This window comes from Lethenteron reissneri, chromosome 24, assembly GCF_015708825.2.
Source record: "Lethenteron reissneri isolate LAM-NWPU_2019-01 chromosome 24, ASM1570882v1, whole genome shotgun sequence".
NCBI classification, from domain to species: Eukaryota; Metazoa; Chordata; class Hyperoartia; order Petromyzontiformes; family Petromyzontidae; genus Lethenteron; species Lethenteron reissneri.
Window position 1 is genome coordinate 45,621 of NC_083802.1, and position 18,785 is coordinate 64,405.

At 51.1% G+C, this 18,785-nt stretch overlaps 2 protein-coding genes across 2 annotated transcripts; both read left to right on the top strand.

Annotated features, from left to right (window-relative positions):
• The first annotated feature begins 1,602 nt into the window (after nucleotides 1-1,602).
• LOC133346291 (cyclin-dependent kinase 4-like) lies at nucleotides 1,603-9,369 on the top strand. Its single transcript, XM_061557788.1, has 8 exons — nucleotides 1,603-1,783; nucleotides 4,628-4,878; nucleotides 5,084-5,213; nucleotides 6,004-6,174; nucleotides 6,601-6,713; nucleotides 8,042-8,092; nucleotides 8,583-8,748; nucleotides 8,985-9,369. Exons 2-8 carry the CDS (start codon nucleotides 4,667-4,669, stop codon nucleotides 9,126-9,128), a joined length of 987 nt encoding a protein of 328 aa, XP_061413772.1. The 5' UTR covers nucleotides 1,603-1,783; nucleotides 4,628-4,666; the 3' UTR covers nucleotides 9,129-9,369.
• Nucleotides 9,370-12,508: 3,139 nt separating this feature from the next.
• Nucleotides 12,509-17,892, top strand: LOC133346360 (potassium voltage-gated channel subfamily A member 1-like). Its single transcript, XM_061557855.1, has 2 exons — nucleotides 12,509-12,549; nucleotides 15,165-17,892. Exon 2 carries the CDS (start codon nucleotides 15,178-15,180, stop codon nucleotides 16,525-16,527), a length of 1,350 nt encoding a protein of 449 aa, XP_061413839.1. The 5' UTR covers nucleotides 12,509-12,549; nucleotides 15,165-15,177; the 3' UTR covers nucleotides 16,528-17,892.
• Nucleotides 17,893-18,785: the final 893 nt, after the last annotated feature.

The following is an 18,785-nucleotide window of genomic DNA, read 5'->3' on the forward strand; positions in this document are numbered from 1 at the left end:
CAAATGAAATAAACATAAAAGAACTGTCAATCTCCCTCGGCCTGGGGCTCCATGCAAGATCTCACCTCGTGGAGTTGCAATGATCATGAGAACGGTGAGGAATCAGCCTAGGACTACACGGAAGGATCTTGTCAATAATCTCAAGGCAGCTGGGACCATAGTCACCAAGAAAACAGTTGGTAACACACTACGCCGAGAAGGACTGAAATCATGCAGCGCCCGCAAGGTCCCCCTGCTCAAGAAAGCACATATACTTGCCCGTCTGAAGTTTGCCAATGAACATCTGAATGATTCAGAGGACAACTGGGTGAAAGTGTTGTGGTCAGATGAGACCAAAATGGAGCTCTTTGGCATCAACTCAACTCGCCGTGTTTGGAGGAGGAGGAATGCTGCCTATGACCCCAGGGGCGGTTTCTTCATTAGGGCGATTGGGCGACGCACCACCAATGTCATTCAACCACAGAGTCACGCTAGCCGTTATTGTGCCTCTGGATATAGTCCAATCAGCGTCATGTCACGTTCTGTGGAGTACCGCCTCTTTTTGGGCGATTTCACTCTGGCTGAGAATCGCCCCGAGTGGCCCCATAGACTTACATTCAAAGATGTTTTTTTTCGAACGGCGGGCGCTGCAATGCATTCTCTATGGCTTCCGGGAGGGCTCACACTAACGTGCTAACGTCATCATACGTGCTTACGTCATCATACGTAAGCACGTTTCAGTCAACAATATTATTTGTCGCCACCTAGTGGAATCTTTAATAAAATAAACTTGAGTGGTTTGTTTTAATAGTGAGTATAGAAACAAACAAGATGTATTGTAAGAGTCACTTTATTTTTCATTAATATTAAAGAAGTGAAGTTGCCTTTACATGCTTAAGCTGTTAATTTATCCATTGCATGGGTGGACCTTATCCTTATCAATCATCCAGACATTTGCCCCCCCTGAGAGATTTTGCAGGAGCCGCCACTGATATACACTACACTTATATACACTACACTATATACACTACACTTATATACAATGCACTCGATATGTTACATGTTGATATACATGACATCTTGTTTTGACGTACCGGGCTAGAGTTTTTGTAGCTGCGAATTTAAAGTGTTTTGCATGTTCCGTCAAACAAAAGCCTCAATTTTTCGATTTAAAGCTTTCGTGACTGCAGGGATTCATCTTCTTGGTTCTTTTGGTCAAGTCACGTGGAAGGGAAATAATAAAATATTAAAAATTTTAAAATTAAATTAAATTAAATCACGACTTTTTCGGAAGCTTGTGTCGCCCGAAACGTCGCGATTAAATTTTTTTTAATTTTAATTTTTTCACCTCCGTGACTTTACCGAAAAAAACACAGAGTATGCGCATATACTCTTTGCTTATTTCTATTTTATATTTAAAATCTTCACCCACGTGACTTTACCGAAAGAAGCAAAGGATATGGATCATATCAGTCACGAAAAACTTCAAATCGACTGCTGCACATACAGAACTGTGGCCAGTGTTGAGTCTATGGGCGGGCGCCTATCAGCTCTACGGAATTTAGCCCCGCTGCCACGTGGTCGCCTATCCGCGCTACGTTTTCTAAACGCGCCCTGCTAAAGCCACGCGTGGTCACAACGACGCACCGTCTCCCGCCCTGGTTGTGGTAGCGAAACGTCGGACCTCCACCACCTCCACCACCACACAAGTCAATAGCTTTGTGTGTCACCTCCTCGCCACGACGGAGTAGAGAGCTCAAGACCCCCCACCACCCACACAGACGTCTACGGAGCGAACCACGAGGTGAGTGAGTGCAGCCCTAGGCCACATTGCCCCGCCTGGTTGGGCTGGGCTGGCCTGGGCTGGGATTGGGCTGGGTGACATTGCCCGGCCTGGCCTGGTTGGGCTGGGCTGGGATTGGGCTGGGCTGATACCCCCCACCACCATCCCCTGTGGTCTTTGTGGAACAGTTGAGGGGTCTAAACTGTGTTGGTCAATCCGCCCGTGGAATGTAACATTCATGTAAATGTCTAAGTCGAGATCATTTAATCAGAATCCGTGGGCGTCACGGTGACTAGGTCGATGTTAACTCCTTCGCCTGGTCTACAGGAGGTCGTGGGTTCGATCGCGACCCTGTAGAGATGTTGACTACCTCGTCTGGTCTACAGGAGGTCGTGGGTTCGATCATGTCCCTGTGAGATGTTAATTACCTCGCCGGGTCTACAGGAGGTCGTGGGTTCGATCATGACCCTGTAGAGATGTTAACTACCTCGCCTGGTCTACAGGAGGTCGTGGGTTCGATCATGTCCCTGTAGAGATGTTAACTACCTCACCGGGTCTACAGGAGGTCGTGGGTTCGATCATGACCCTGTAGAGATGTTAACTACTTCGCCTGGTCTACAGGAGGTCGTGGGTTCGATCATGACCCTGTAGAGATGTTAACTACTTCGCCTGGTCCACAGGAGGTCGTGAGTTCGATCGCGACCCTGTAGAGATATTGACTACCTCGCCTGGTCTACAGGAGGTCGTGGGTTCCATCATGTCCCTGTAGAGATGTTGACTACCTCGCCTGATCTACAGGAGGTCGTGAGTTCGATCGCGACCCTGTAGAGATGTTAACTACCTCGCCTGGTCTACAGAAGGTCGTGGGTTCGATCCCAACCATGACGCCCCTCTATCAAGTTCAAGCTCATGTATTACGTATAGCCCTGTGAGCCATTCGGCTCTTGAATCTGGTGCAACCGCAACAAACAAAAAACTAAAACATGAACAAGAAAACATCTTAAAGTGAATATGTGACTAAGTGCAAACAGAAAATCTTAGAAAAGACCAAAATATTGCAGAAAAAGTACCGTTACACCAACGCCATGTGCAAAAATCCCAGTGGGATGCAAGTCAAACAAGAACAACCACAAGACAACTTAGATTAAGGCCATCAGTCTAACTCTGTACATCAACAAACATGGCAAACCAAAAAAAACGGGCCGAACGAAATCTGTTTAGGCATGCGGTGGCTGGGCATGCGGGTTACATGACCCAGCCAACGCAGCCTTGCCTGCCGGAGGAGCTCACCAATAGGACTTTGTCCAGATCTTTCAACGATTTGTGAGCTCCACACACAATCCAGCCTGGTTATCCGAGGATGGATCGTAGACAGGCCAGCCTAAATGTTTCTAACCGGTTAAGATGGATCATAGACAGGCCAGCCTAAATGTTTAGGCTGGTCTGTCTAGAATTTCCCTTGGGTGATCATCTCTGCCTGGTGCCTTTCCTGGTCTCGACTCTGGATCTCCTTCAGGACTTCCTCAACAGATGGCACCTCAGCCAGTCACTCACAGGGGGTGACTTCTTCCAATATTTGAGGCACCGCAGCCTCAGCAGTGTCATCCCCACTTTGTGCCATGATGTTTTCCTGGCTGAGGGATTTCCCCTCCCCCAGGACCTCACAGAAATGCTCAGCAAATCTACAAACCTGTTCCTGGGGGGGATCGGAGATTGGATCACCATTCTTTCCCCGAATGATGGTGATAGGTGTGGCACTACAAGTTACGTTTTTGATGGAATTAAACAGTGATGTCTGATCACGGGCTACTGAGGCAGATTCCATCTCCTCAGAAACCTGCGACCACCACCCATCATTGCAGCGCCTCAGGGCTCTCAGAACCTCCGAGCGAAGGCTGCGGTCAGCCTCATTCTCTGACGTGGGATGCTGTAGACTATGAGAGTGGGCCTGTTGATTTTTCTCAGCCAGCCTGAACACCTCCTCTGTCAGCCAGGGTCTCTGGGGAGGTCTGAACTGTGTACCCAAAGCAGCCATTGCAGGTGCATGAGCCACAGTCATTAACCTCACCCATTTAATTCTAGATTTGAAGCTTTCGTGACTGCAAGGATTCATATTCTTAGGTTTTTTCGGTAAAGTCATGTAGGTAAAAAATTAAATTAACAAAAGTAAGATAAAATAACGTTTCGGAGGCAACACAAGCTTCAGTCTTCAGGTGGAACCGTCACAGCCACGACAGCTGCATCAAGTGAGAGACATTCCAAGAACACAGTCCTTGTATATATATACTGGTTGAGGGTGGGAGGAGCCAAGGTAGGCCCTGAATATTATTGTTGTGAGGTTCGGTGCGGCTGAAGCACGCTGTTAGGAATGAGCCTTTGTTGTGTAAACTAGGTGCGGCTGATGTAAAGGTGCATTTACCCTCGATGTGTATCTGTGACCCTCTGTGACAATTCTCTCTGTCTCTCTCTGCGACTCTCTGCTTCTCTCTATTTCTCTTGCGTCTCTGTGTGATCGCTGCTGCTGCTGCTGCTGCTAGCGGCGGTGGCGGGCGGACTTCTGGCAGCAGAGGACATCCACGTGACCGGCGGAGTCTGCGCTCATTTCCCCTCTATGTGACTCTCTCTGTGACTCTCTCTGTGACACTCTGTGACTCTCTCTGTATCTGTGACCCTCTGTGTGATCGCTGCTGCTGCTAGCGGCGGCGTCTGCGCTCATTTCCTCTCTATGTGACAATCTCTGTGACTCTCTCTGTGACTCTCTGTGACTCTCTCTGTATATGTGACCCTCTGTGACAATTCTCTCTCTCTCTGATTCTCTCTGTCTCTCTTGCGTCTCTGTGTGATCGCTGCTGCTGCTGCTGCTAGCGGCGGCGTCTGCGCTGGAAGCGTTTCGGGGCGGCGGACATGGAGCAGCAGTACGAGGCGGTGGCCGAGTTGGGCGCTGGGGTCTACGGGGCCGCGACGACTTTCAAGGCTCGCGACCTCCGGGACCAGGGCCGCTTTGTGGTGCTGCTCAAGGGCCTGCGCCTGCAGACAGGCGGGGGCCCGGAGGAAGATGCCTGGCAGCTGCTGCAGCTACAGCTGCTCACGAAGCTGGAGCACCCCAACGTGGTGAGGTGGGTGTCTCTCCCACCCCTCGCGCCGCGTCACAATCCCTCGCAATCGTCGCCACGTCAGCCTCCATCCTCCAATTCTCCACGGTCATCGTGTCTTGAAAAGATTAGGAGACAGATCGTCGTCGTCAAACCGAGATGACTTCTGCGCTCTCTTGCTCTGATGTCTCCGACCCCCGACCCCCGACCCCCGACCGGCCTGCCCCAGGCTGCTGGACGTCTTTGTGGATATTCGTGACGAGGGCGGCGCGCGTCACGCCGTGGTCTGTGAGCTCGTAGACCAGGATCTGTCCACCTACCTGGGGAAGTCGCCCCACACACCGTCCCACCACATCAAGGTGCCACCGCCAGCACCACCCACCCCGTCACTCCCTACCCCACCCCCAAAAGGCAACACCACTCTCAGAGTCTCTGTGTATCTCTATGGGTCTCTGTGTGTCTCTGTGAGTCTCTATGAGTCTGTATGTCTCTGTGTCTCTATGAGTCTCTTGTGTGTCTCTGAGTCTCTATGAGTCTCTGTGTGTCTCTGTGTATCTCTGAGTCTCTATGAGTCTCTACCAGTCTCTGTGTGTTTCTGTGTATCTCTGAGTCTCTATGAGTCTCTATGTATCTCTATGAGTCTCTGTGTATCTCTGAGTCTCTATGAGTCTCTATGTATCTCTATGAGTCTCTATGAGTCTCTGTGTATCTCTATGAGTCTCTGTGTATCTCTATGTATCTCTACGAGTCTCTGTGTATCTCTACGAGTCTCTGTGTGTATCTCTGAGTCTCTATGAGTCTCTACCAGTGTCTGTGTATCTCGCACGCACGTTGCGAGCCGAGCCTCGGAGCGGCTAACGAGTTTACACTCCCCCCCCCCCCCCTCCTTGTGCCGTGACCTTGTGCCGTGCCCTTGTTCCGTGCCCTTGTGTCGTGACCTTGCACCGTGACCTTGCACCGTGACCTTGTGCCGTGCCCTTGCGCCGTGCCCTTGCGCCGTGACCTTGTGCTGTGACCTTGCGCCGTGACCTTGCGCCGTGCCCTTGTGCCGTGCCCTTGTGCCGTGCCCTTGTGCCGTGACCTTGCGCCGTGACCTTGCGCCGTGACCTTGCGCCGTGACCTTGTGCCTTGACCTTGCGCCGTGCCCAGGAGGTGACGCGCCAGCTGCTGTGTGGGCTGCGCTACCTGCACGGCCACGGCCTGGAGCACCGCGAGCTCACGCCACGCAGCGTCCTGGTGACGGCCTCCGGGTGCGTCAAGATCGCCGGCTGGGGACTCGGACGCTTCCTGGACAGCGCGAGCAGGGCTCCCACCCCGGCGGTGAGTAGAGAGAGTGAGAGAGAGAGGTCTTCTTGGTTCTTTCGGTAAAGTCACGTAGAAGGGAAGTAATAAAATAATAAAAATAAAACATAATAAAATAATTCTCACGACGTTTCGGCCACAACGCAGGCAGCCGTCCTCAGGTGAAGACCAGGTCTGTCGAGGAGACAGCGTCTGAATCTGTCTTCCGGCCAACACCGGCGACGATTATCTTAACCGGTCCCGGGCCTCCCCTAGGTTGACTCAGCCTCAAAAGAGTACCCGGTGCGGTGCGCGGTAAACATCGCCACCGTGTAGACAAAGGTGCTGGCCACCCACCCCCTCGTGTGCCGGCCGTCACAGGTGCTGCTCGCTAACGGCACTTGCCCCTACGGTGTGTGAAGGCTACACGGGGGGTCTTTGTCTTTGTGTGTGCTGCTGCTGTAGGTGTCCCCGTCGTGGTACCGCGCCCCGGAGCTGCTGCTGCTGCGGGCGACCTTCGGCCCGGCCGCCGACCTGTGGAGCGTCGGCTGCATCTTTGCTGAGATGTTTACACGCAGGTGCTCCTTGAGCACCGCCACCCGCACACCCAGCCACCTAGCAACCCACCCACCTAGCAACCCAGCCACCTAGCAACCCACCTAGCAACCCACCTAGCAACCCACCCACCTAGCAACCCACATAGCAACCCACCCAGCCACCTAGCAACCCACCCACCCACCTAGCAACCCACCCACCCACCTAGCAACCCACCTAGCAAGCCACCCACCTAGCAACCCACATAGCAACCCACCCACCCACCTAGCAACCCACCCACCCAGCCACCCACCCACCTAGCAACCCACCTAGCAACCCACCCACCTAGCAACCCACCCACCCACCTAGCAATCCACCCACCCACCTAGCAACCCACCCACCTAGCAACCCACCCACCCACCTAGCAACCCACCTAGCAACCCACCCACCCACCTAGCAACCCACCCACCCACCTAGCAACCCACCCACCCACCTAGCAACCCACCCACCCACCTAGCAACCCACCCACCCACCTAGCAACCCACCCACCCACCTAGCAACCCACCCACCCACCTAGCAACCCACCCACCCACCTAGCAACCCACCCACCCACCTAGCAACCCACCTAGCAACCCACCCACCTAGCAACCCACCCACCCACCTAGCAACCCACCCACCCACCTAGCAACCCACCCACCCACCTAGCAACCCACCCACCCACCTAGCAACCCACCCACCCACCTAGCAACCCACCCACCCACCTAGCAACCCACCCACCTAGCAACCCACCCACCCACCTAGCAACCCACCTAGCAACCCACCCACCTAGCAACCCACCCACCCACCTAGCAACCCACCCACCCACCTAGCAACCCACCCAGCCACCCACCTAGCAACCCACCCCACCCACCAATCCACCCACCCACCCACCAATCCACCAAACCACCCACCCACCCATCAACCCACTCAACAACCCACCCACCCACCTAGCAACCCACCCACCCAGCAACCCACCCACCCACCTAGCAACCCACTCGACAACCCACCCACCAATCTACCAAACCACCAACCCACCAACTCACTCAAGAACCCACCCATCAACCCACCCACCAACCCACCCACCAACCCACCCACCTCTCCCGCACGCAATGTCACCACAGGCCTGGCAAGGTGGCGTCGCCACGGCGCCCGTGCCAGGATAGGTGCGCGTTACGGAGCGCGTGAAGGTCAAGGGACAGACCCGGCAGATGCCCCCGTGGGTCCACCTCTCCCCCATTACATCGGTGTTGTTATGATGATGATGACGATGACGACGTGTTATTATTCTCAGCGACGTCGCATCAGGTGACCTCCTTGTCTCTCCTCAACGCAGGCCTCTCTTCCCCGGAGGCTCCGATGTCGATCAGCTGACGGAGATATTCCGGTGAGTTGCTCGTGGATGAGCGTGCGGTGGGCAGCGGCGTGGGGGGCCAATAGACGGTCATCTAATTTGTTAGCAGCAAGCAACGTGGGGGGAGGGGGGGAGGAGGGGGAGGGGGTGGGGAGGGGGGGGAGGGTGGGAGAGGGAAGTGGGAGGAGGAGGGGGGGAGGGGGAAGGGGGAGGAGAAGGAGGGGGGAGGAGGAGGAGGGGGGGAGAGGGAAGGGGGAGGGGGGAGGGGGAAAGGGGAGGAGAAGGAGGGGGGGAGAGGAGGAGGGGGGAGGAGGAGGAGGGGGGGAGAGGGAAGAGGGAGGGGGGAGGGGGGGAGAGGGAAGGGGGAGGAGTATTTGGCTGCTGATGTGAATTCCGCAACAGCCACTTCGTTGCGCAATCATTTATGAAATTAGGTTGATAGTCAACAGCTGAATTCTCACCGTCACCTCCGCCTACCCCCCCTACCTCCCTACCCCCACCCCCCCCGTGGCCCCCACCCCAGTCTTCTGGGCGTGCCGAGCCTGGAGGAGTGGCCGCTCGGAGCCTCCCTGCCGCACGGCGCTTTTGCCGGCCTCCCCGCTGCTCCGCGGGCTCTGGCTGACTCCGTGCCGGAGGTCGGGCCGGAGGTCGGGCCGGACAACGAGAATTTGGCGATGGCGCTGATGCTGGTGAGATGCGGGCGGATTGTACGCGGCGGCAATTGTCGCGGCGGTCGAACGACGCGTTGTTCAGATGCGTGTCCGTACGGGGGTTACCGTCAAGCGGGCAATAACGTATCGTGTCTCTGTGTGTCTCTGTGTGTCTCGTCTCGTGTCTCTGTGTCTCTCTGTGTCTTTCGTCTCGTGTCTCTGTGTCTCTCTGTGTCTCTCCGCGCCCTCCGCACGCACGGCCGTGCCTCCCGCAGGACCTGCTGACCTTCAGCCCCCGCAAGCGCATCTCCGCGTCTGTCGCCCTGTACCATCCGTACTTCTCTGAGGCCACAGACGTGGCCACGGGCGAGAGTACGGCCACAAGCGAGGGTGCGGCCACGGGCGAGGGCGAGGCCTAAGGAGTGGGCCCCGGGGCGAGGCCTAAGGAGTAGGCCCCGGGGCAAGGCCTAAGGAGTGGGCCCCGGGGCGAGGCCTAAGGAGTGGGCCCCGGGCAGCAAGGCCGAGGGAGTTTGCGTCGTTTTTCGTTGGTCGCTTGTGTTGCGCCCGAAACGTTGCGATTTGATTTGTTTTAATGTTTCACCGACGTGACTTCACCGAATAAAACCAAGGAGTAATAAAAGTGAACTCTGAAGCAGCAAAAGAAAAGTGAAGTACATCTTTGTTGTCGTCGTGTTGTTGTTTTCACAAATGTTGCAGTGGGCGACTTATTAAGAGCACGCCGTTACGTAACGCAGCTACGCACAGGCGATCTGTATTGATTGTATAATGCTCTAGACTTCTGGGTCAGTCATCATATAACTGTGTGACAGCGTCGCAGCCATGTGCGCACTGACACGACCATATGACAATTGAGTATAAACCAAAGGTCGCAATCGGGTACCCGATACCCGTACCCTACACGATACCCGGCTACCCGTACCCAGACGGGTACAGGTACCCGTTCGCGACCCTGGTGCGGCCTGGTACGGGTAGACCGTGAGTCACTGGTGAGTCATCGTTTGTCACTCATTTCCCAACGTCTTGTCTCTTCTCACAATTCAAGTTCCTAGAATCAACCCACCTGCGCCTGCAACATGGCTTCATCCCAGAGGTCGCAATCGGGTACCCGATACCCGTACCCTACCCGATACCCGGCCGGGTACGGGTAGGGTACGGGTACGGGTACCCGTTTGCGACCCTGGTGCGGCCGGGTACGGGTAAGGAATCAAAACCCGTTTGCGACCTCTGGTATAAACGAACTCACGTGGATACATGCCCCACACAGGGCCTGAACATTGTATCACAAGGGGTCGTTCACTCACGGTTCAATGACACAGCAATACAATTTTAGCCGTTATTAAAACGGTGCTTATACACAGATGTGTACAGGATTTCATGTTGTCCTGTTGCACGTTCTATCTGGCCAAGCAGCACTGGGAAAAGAACATCTGACTCACAAGTTGTGGGGGCCATGAGTCACAATCCCAGGTGGGTGCCAGGTGACTTGACCTCATTATGGGATGTCAGCAATGGATGTCCTGTGAAGAATGTTTTAAGCCCCTTTTTGTAAATCCACCGTTGAAGGCCTCCTGATACCATGTTGAGCATCCATAAAGGTTGAATGAGTTTGACATTTTACTCGTAGGAACCTCTGGTTACACCAGCCCACACGGGATTATTGTGTCCGTCGTGCAGGGAGGGGCTGAGTGGGGAGCGGCTGGGTGGGGAGGGGCTGATTTGGGAGGGGCTGGGTGGGGTGGGGCTGGGTGAAGAGGGGCTGGTCACCCCGTGGTGCCCTTATAAAACTCAACGTTTAACCTACTCACGCCGGCTTGTGCCCGCCCTCACAGTCGGGCATATTTGCGGAATACACCACGCCGCCGTTGACCCTGCAGGCCATTGAGCGAGCAACGTTCCTACCAGCTCCCTCCGCAGGAGGAATGTGTTTATGTGTCGTTAGACCCTCCACCACCCGATGACACAGCCCATCAGTGAGGGTTGCCACGTAAACAAAACACGCCGTGTCGTTACTCGTACAGCGGCACACAGGTGCGTTGGAGAGTAAACCCACGACAACAACGTTTACAATTCGAGTGTGAATTCTAGATTTGAAGTGTTCGTGACTGCAAGGATTCATACTCTTTGGTTTTTTCGGTAAAGTCACGTGGGTACAAAATCTAAATAAATTAGATCACGACGTTTCGGGCGCAACACAAGCATCCTTCTTCAGGTAGGGACAACTTAGAAGGAGGCTTGTGTTACGCCAGAAACGTGATTTAATTTTTAACAAAAAATGACCTACGTGACCAACGAGTATAACACTGGTCAAACACTTTTTCTGCCGATTTCAAATCTGGCATCAGTTTTTGTCTATCACATCAGGTTTTTGAGATATCAAATATTTGCATTTTCAATAAAAAACTGCGGAAGAAAAATATTAAATAAATGTGGATATCTACATAAAATGATATTATAAACACACCATCCTACAAATACAGCACCGTATTTTAACACTAAAGCAGTCACTGACTCGCAACGACTTGCAATCATAAGTGACAGAGTTAATTTCGGGTAAAATCAATGAAAATGGGATATGCCGATAGCATAACAAGTATAACCCGTAAAAAAAAGTTTTTCACTCTAAATCCTTTATATGCGTGGCGGCTAGAGTCCTCTCGTCCTCTGGCTTGAGATGGCTGCCAACTATGGGTCAGATGATTGTCTGCCACCATTAAGCAATTGCTAATTAAATATTGAATTTGTTTTCCCTAAACAGTGTAAAATTTTGTAAAAAAAAATTTTCACGAAAACTAATTGTCACGCACAACGAGTCTGTGTGCAAAATGTCAGCTCGATTGGATCACGGGAAGTGGGTTAAAACACGACCGAAAGATTTGCACGGTCGTAAGCGCGCAAGCAAGCGAACTTAATATAGAGGATTATAAAATGAGATGTGATGGAGCAAATATGAGATCAGATTTGGAATCGGCAGCCTGAAGTGAGTCTAGAACAGCTGCACAACAAGTCCAGGCCAGAGACAAAGATCCCCCGTGTAGCCTGCAGCGACTGCTGGGGCAGCAGGTCCTGAACGAGTGGACGGCGACTCTGGAACCCACAACCAACCGGCGGGTGGCGAGCGATGAGGTCGGCCATAAATGACGTCACACGATTTAGGACGATTTTTGACCCCCCCCCCACCCCCCTCGTCACCCCCCCCCTCAAATATGACGTCACAAAGCTCTGCCCCCCACCCCCCCAAAAATAAAAATGCTTCAAATCGCTTTAAACTCTGATGTTGTAGGAGAAAACATTGATTAACAAGTCTATTTAGTTAAGTAGAACGTGTTGTCTATATCTTATTGGTTATTTCTGTAAAGTCACGTAGAAGGGAAGTAATAAAATAATAAAATGAAAATAAAACATTAAATAATATAATTATATTATTATTTAAAGTTGCGCATTTTGATGTGACGTCACATTTCTCAACCCCCCCCCCCCCCCTCGTCACGCATCGTCACAAATGTCTGACCCCCCCCCCCTCCCCATAGGTGCGTGACGTCATTTATGGACGGACCCTTAGCATGAACCGTTTGCCCCCAATCAATAGGTTTTTGTTCACAATATATTTCAATGTCCAATATATTCTAGTGCTGTGCAAGAGCCTGTCAGTGCTGCTTGTTTACCCCCCCCACCAACCCTCCATCAAATGTAAACGAATGAAATCGATACTTTATAATCGATCATTATTAATATTACCACTACGCCGATCTCGGGGTGGTCAAAGCACGCGTCTGCGCATGCGCGGTTGCCACGGCAACAGAGCAACAGCAGCTGAGAGGGGTGAGTCTTGAACAGCAACTTCAACGCCCTCAGCACCAGCACCACCACCACGGCCACCACCACCACGATGTTGTTGTTGTTGTTGTGTAGCTACTACCATAGAGTTGGTAGATACTACTCGGTAGACACTACTACTGTAGAGGGAGCCACTTGATACTATTGTACAGTGAAGCCTCACTGAGCAATAATCCTCTTAATTAGAAGGATGCTACGCTGAGCCTACGATGCTGTTTACCCAGCAAGGCCTCAACTGAGTAATAATAGTAGGAATAAAATAACAATAATTATTATTTTTAATAATGAAAATTATAGAAATAAAAATAGAAATAAAAGTATAATTATATATTTCCTATTTATAGAATTATTTCCGTTATTTTTATTATTTATTTTTTTCCCACGTGACTTTACCGAAAAAACCAAAGAGTATGAATCCTTGCAGCCACGGAAGCTTCACATCTCCACTTTGCGTGTTTATCTTCACCTGGTTGCGTGGATTTTTTCCCTCCGGGTCCTCCTGTTCCTCCCCCAACTTTTTGTAATCGACGTTCGTAGCCGGTATTTGCCTGCTGGACATTTACAAGCGAGAAGCCGCTTCCTCGAGCCAGCTCAATGGGCCTTAGCTGCTGAAATAAAACATCGCCTTCAGTTGCGGTAGTTTTACTCTTGCCAATGAAGTCACAGGACTCCTAACGTCCACTGTGAAGCAGACGGCACATAGTGACGGTCTTGTACGGACGTGTGTTGAACGTTGTCACCGTACGTAGCCAACCGTGCGAATCGGAGTATCGGTACGGTTAGTAGGCACCGCAGTATTAACCAGGGCGGTTGCTGCCTTCGAACTGTGATCCTCTGCGACAATTGGTGAACGCGCTACCGCCAGGCCGTGTGTTTTCCTTCGCGAGCCCGATGCGTGCTTGAGCGTGATACTCAAAGCTCTGCACAGATAGAATCAAGAATCCATCGCTGTACCATCAACTACTGGGCACTGCACAGCCCAAGACGAAACACCCTGTACCTAGTACCGTACTGAACACCCGGGCAGTTTGCCACCAAACTACTAACCAGGCCAACCTGTACTCTTGGTTCTTTCGGTAAAGTCACGTAGAAGGGAAATAATAAAATAATAAAATAAAACATAATAAAATACAATTCTCACGACATTTCGGCCACAACGCAAGCAGCCGTCCTCAGGTGAAGAACAGGTCTGTCGGAAAGACAGCGTCTTAATGAACAAACAGCATCTGAATGACGCTGTCTCCCCGACAGACCTGGTCTTCACCTGAGGACGGCTGCTTGCTTTGTGGCCGAAACGTCGTGAGAATTATTTTATGTTTTATTTATATTATTTTATTACTTCCCTTCTACGTGACTTTACCGAAAGAACCAAGAAGATGAATCCCTGCAGTCACGAAAACTTTAAATGGAAACAGGTCAACCTGCTTTAGCTTTTGAGGCGTAATGATACTAATAATGATTTGAAGCTTTCGTGACTGCAGGAATCCATCCGCGTGCGGTTTGTCCGCTTTAAAAGCATCTAATCTCAATGTAAATTTGTCTGGAGAACTCCCCCTAGAATTCAATGACTGAGGATACATTTTGAAAGTGGAGTACATGCCAACGAGATCACGATCACGAGAATGGAAACTGTTAACGGGTTACATTTGACCCGATCATTCGGATAAATTGGCTCATCTGCCCTGGCGCTGATTACCCATTTACGATGGCAAGGGCAACTCATCATACAACGGAGGAGCATGTGTCATTGTCGAGGGGGGGGTGTGTGGAGAGCAATTGAATCTCATTCGTGCGTTGTCAAGCCACATGCTATCACAGTATTACCCTCCGATTGACACGGTTGGCTACGTACGGTGCGAAAGATGTTCAGCAAACATTGCATACATATACATTGCATGACCATGCAATGTAAAATCAACTGAAAAAAGAAAAATTTGAAATCGCCTGCCCTCACTAATTTGTAATTGCCTCCCATTAAACAGCAACGAATTGTAGAAATTCGACATCGACCGCCATTAAAATTCTGACAATGACATTACAACCCCAGCCAACACCACCGTTAAAATCACCAGTACCTGCTAAAATATTTACAACCACTCTTACTTATACGAAACATACAATTGCATTTCTGCGCCGCCACTGATTTTCTGCATATTTTTTTTATTTCACGCGGCTTTGTATCTGCTGACATTTTTTGTTGTCGAAATCTGCCGCGTGCCAGCCTGACCCCTGCCAGAGGTCGCAACCGGGTACCCGATACCCGTACCCTACCCGATACCCGGCTACCCGTACCCGACCGGGTACGGGTAGCCGGGTATCCGTTTGCGACCCTGGTGCGGCCGGGTACGGGTAGGCCGTGAGTCACTGGTGAGTAACCGTTTGTCACTCATTTCCCAACGTCTTCTCTCTTCTCACAATTCAAGTTCCTAGAATCAACCCACCCGCGCCTGCAACATGGCTTCATCCCAGAGGTCGCAATCGGGTACCAGATACCCGTACCCTACCCGTACCAGGGCGGGTACGGGTAGGGTACGGGTGCGGCCGGGTACGGGTACGGGTAAGGAATCAAAACCCGTTTGTGACCTCTGACCCCGGCGCAGTTCTCCAACCGCCATGTACGAGGCGGCGCTGCTTGACGGCGGCACAGAGCCGCTGACGCACGAGTCCTGCGAGAGGGTCGTCGTCAACGTGTCGGGGCTGCGATTCGAGACGCGGCTCAAGACACTCGGCCAGTTCCCGGACACCCTTCTAGGCGACCCCGGCAAGAGGTCGCGCTACCACGACCTCCTGCGCAACGAGTACTTCTTCGACAGGAACCGGCCGAGTTTCGACGCCATCCTCCACTACTACCAGTCCGGCGGGCGGCTGAGACGCCCGCTCAACGTCTCCCTCGAAGTGTTCGGCGAGGAGATCGAGTTCTACGAGCTCGGCAACGAGGCCGTGGTCAAGTTCTGGGAAGACGAGGGCTTCATCGGAGAGGAGGAGGTGGAGGAGGAGGAGCCGCTGCCATCGGACGAGTTCCAGCGGCGGGTGTGGCTGCTGTTCGAATACCCCGAGAGCTCCATCGCGGCCAGGGGAATTGCCACCGTGTCCGTGCTGGTCATCCTCATCTCCATCATCATATTCTGCCTCGAGACTCTGCCTGAACTCAGGGACGAGAATAAGCAGAAGTTTCTCCCGGCAAAGGACATGAACGGGACGCGGGTCGACGGCACGCATCGCGGCTCTGTCCCCGATCCATTTTTTATCGTGGAAACTATTTGCATCGTTTGGTTTTCCTTTGAACTGCTGGTGAGGTTTTTTGCGTGCCCCAACAAACTGGGATTTTTCAAAAGCATCATGAACATCATTGACATCGTGGCCATCCTGCCCTACTTCATCACCCTTGGCATCGAGATGGCCAAGCCCCAAGGGCATGACCAGCAGGCCACGTCACTGGCGATTTTGCGGATGACCCGGCTGGTGCGAGTGTTCCGGATACTCAAGCTGTCCAGGCACTCCAGGGGCTTGAAGATCCTGGGCCAGACTTTGAAGGCGAGCGCGAGCGAGCTGGGCCTGCTCGTATTTTTCCTCGTCATCGGCGTCATCCTCTTCTCCAGCGCCGTCTACTTTGCCGAGGCCGACCAACTAAACTCGGAGTTCCGAAGCATCCCCGACACCTTCTGGTGGGCCATCGTAACCATGACGACGGTGGGTTACGGCGACATGTGTCCCGTGACGGCGTGGGGCAAGGCGGTGGGCTCGCTGTGCGCCATCGCCGGCATGCTCACCATCGCCCTCCCCGTGCCCGTCGTCGTCTCCAACTTCAACTACTTTTACCGCCGCGAGACGGGCGGTGAGGAGCGCGCGAGCCGCCTGCGTCTCTCAAGCCGCTTGCAGCAGCAGCAGCAGGTGGAGGAGAGAAGAAATAGCGGAAGCCGTCCACAAGCAGCTTCACATACGTGGAGATGCGCGACGATCTGAGCAGCGACGTTGACTTCGAGGTGAAGATGCACCTCAAGCGCGACAAACACAACGGCATCGACAGAGACGTCCGATGCTCCGCCTTGCAAGTCGTCACGAAATGCCTCGAGGTATTTGTTCGCGATGAATGTGCACTGACATCGCTTACCTGTCGCTACGCTTGAATGGTCGAATGGACGTTTGAGTCGCGTGGTCAATAAATGTTTTCAAGTCAACTTCACGTCTGCGAACGTAAGTGTCTCCGTGTTGCATAGCTGTCAATGTGGCGTTGTCTTGGAAGGAGGTTCGCGGTGAAAACCAAGCCACCCACCCACCATTTTGCAGTGCACCGTGCAAAGACGCGACTGCAAACTTTGACAGCTGTGCAACTCCTGCCACAATGAAGCCGGGTTCATGGCTAGAGAGAGGTGATAAGTTTTAATGCAGATTTGGGATGAGTTAAATGTCGGCTTTATAACAAAATGCAATAGCTTGTATAAAGTCATGTTCAATGAAGAGTGGAGCCCCATAGGAAGCCGGTTAAATTCAAACAACCCTTTGGGTGTCCTAAAAGCCCTCTTCGTGTTTGAAGCCTCGTCAAAATCCCGACAGGAGGTCAAGGGTGGAAAAAAACCGCTTGCCCGCCAAAGCGTCCAGCGAATGGTCCATACGAGGCAAGGGTATGCATCCGCAACGGAAACATTGTCAAGCTTGCGGACATCAACACAAAATCGCAAACTGCCGACGTGCTTTTTAACAAGTTCGATCGGAGCACCCCATGGGCTGGTGGATGGTGAGATTATGTTACTGCCAAAGCCACCTGTTCAGCCTTATAGACGATTTCACTCAGTCAATAGGGTAATTCTGCTAATCTGTTGAACATATTTTGTAAGTGATGTCACAGTGAATGAGACATGTTCCCGGGGCTCCTCAACATACGAGTGCGTATACATCACAGTGCACCTCCAATTGGCACGGTGGGCTACGTACGGTGCGAAATAAATGTACATACTACACTAAAATACACTCTACACTACACAGTCTTCCACTATACACCACGATACACTACTATACACTACACTATACACCACGATACACTACACTTATACACTACACTATACACCATGATACACTACACTTATACACTATACACTACTCTACACTACACTGTCTTCCACTATACACCACGATACACTACTACGAGGATCAGTTCTAGCTACATGTGGTGAGAAAGAAGTTAAACAAATACATAGGGCACGATGCGCTACACTTATACACTACACTATACACTACACTATACACTACTATACACTACACTATACACTACTATACACTACACTTATACACTACTATACACTACACTATACACTACTATACACTACACTTATACACTACTATACACTACACTATACACTACTATACACTACACTTATACACTACACTATACACTACACTATACACTACTATACACTACACTTATACACTACTATACACTACACTATACACTACACTATACACTACACTATACACTACTATACACTACACTTATACACTACACTATACACTACACTATACACTACACTATACACTACTATACACTACACTTATACACTACTATACACTACACTTATACACTACACTATACACTACACTACTACACTATACACTACTATACACTACACTATACACTACTATACACTACACTACACACTACACTATACACTACTATACACTACACTATACACTACACTTATACACTACACTATACACTACACTATACACTACACTATACACTACTACACTATACACTACTATACACTACACTATACACTACACTATACACTACACTATACACTACACTATACACTACTATACACTACACTATACACTACTATACTATACACTACACTATACACTACTATACTATACACTACTACACTATACACTACACTGTACACTACACACTACACTATACACTACACTATACACTACTATACACTATACTATACACTATACTATACACTACACTATACACTACACTATACACTACACTATACACTACATTATACACTACACTATACACTACTATACACTATACTATGCGCTACACTTATATACTACACTATACACTACACTATACACTACATTATACACTACTATACACTACACTATACACTACACTATACACTACACTATACACTACTATACACTACACTATACACTACACTATACACTACACTATACACTACTATACACTACACTATACACTACACTATACA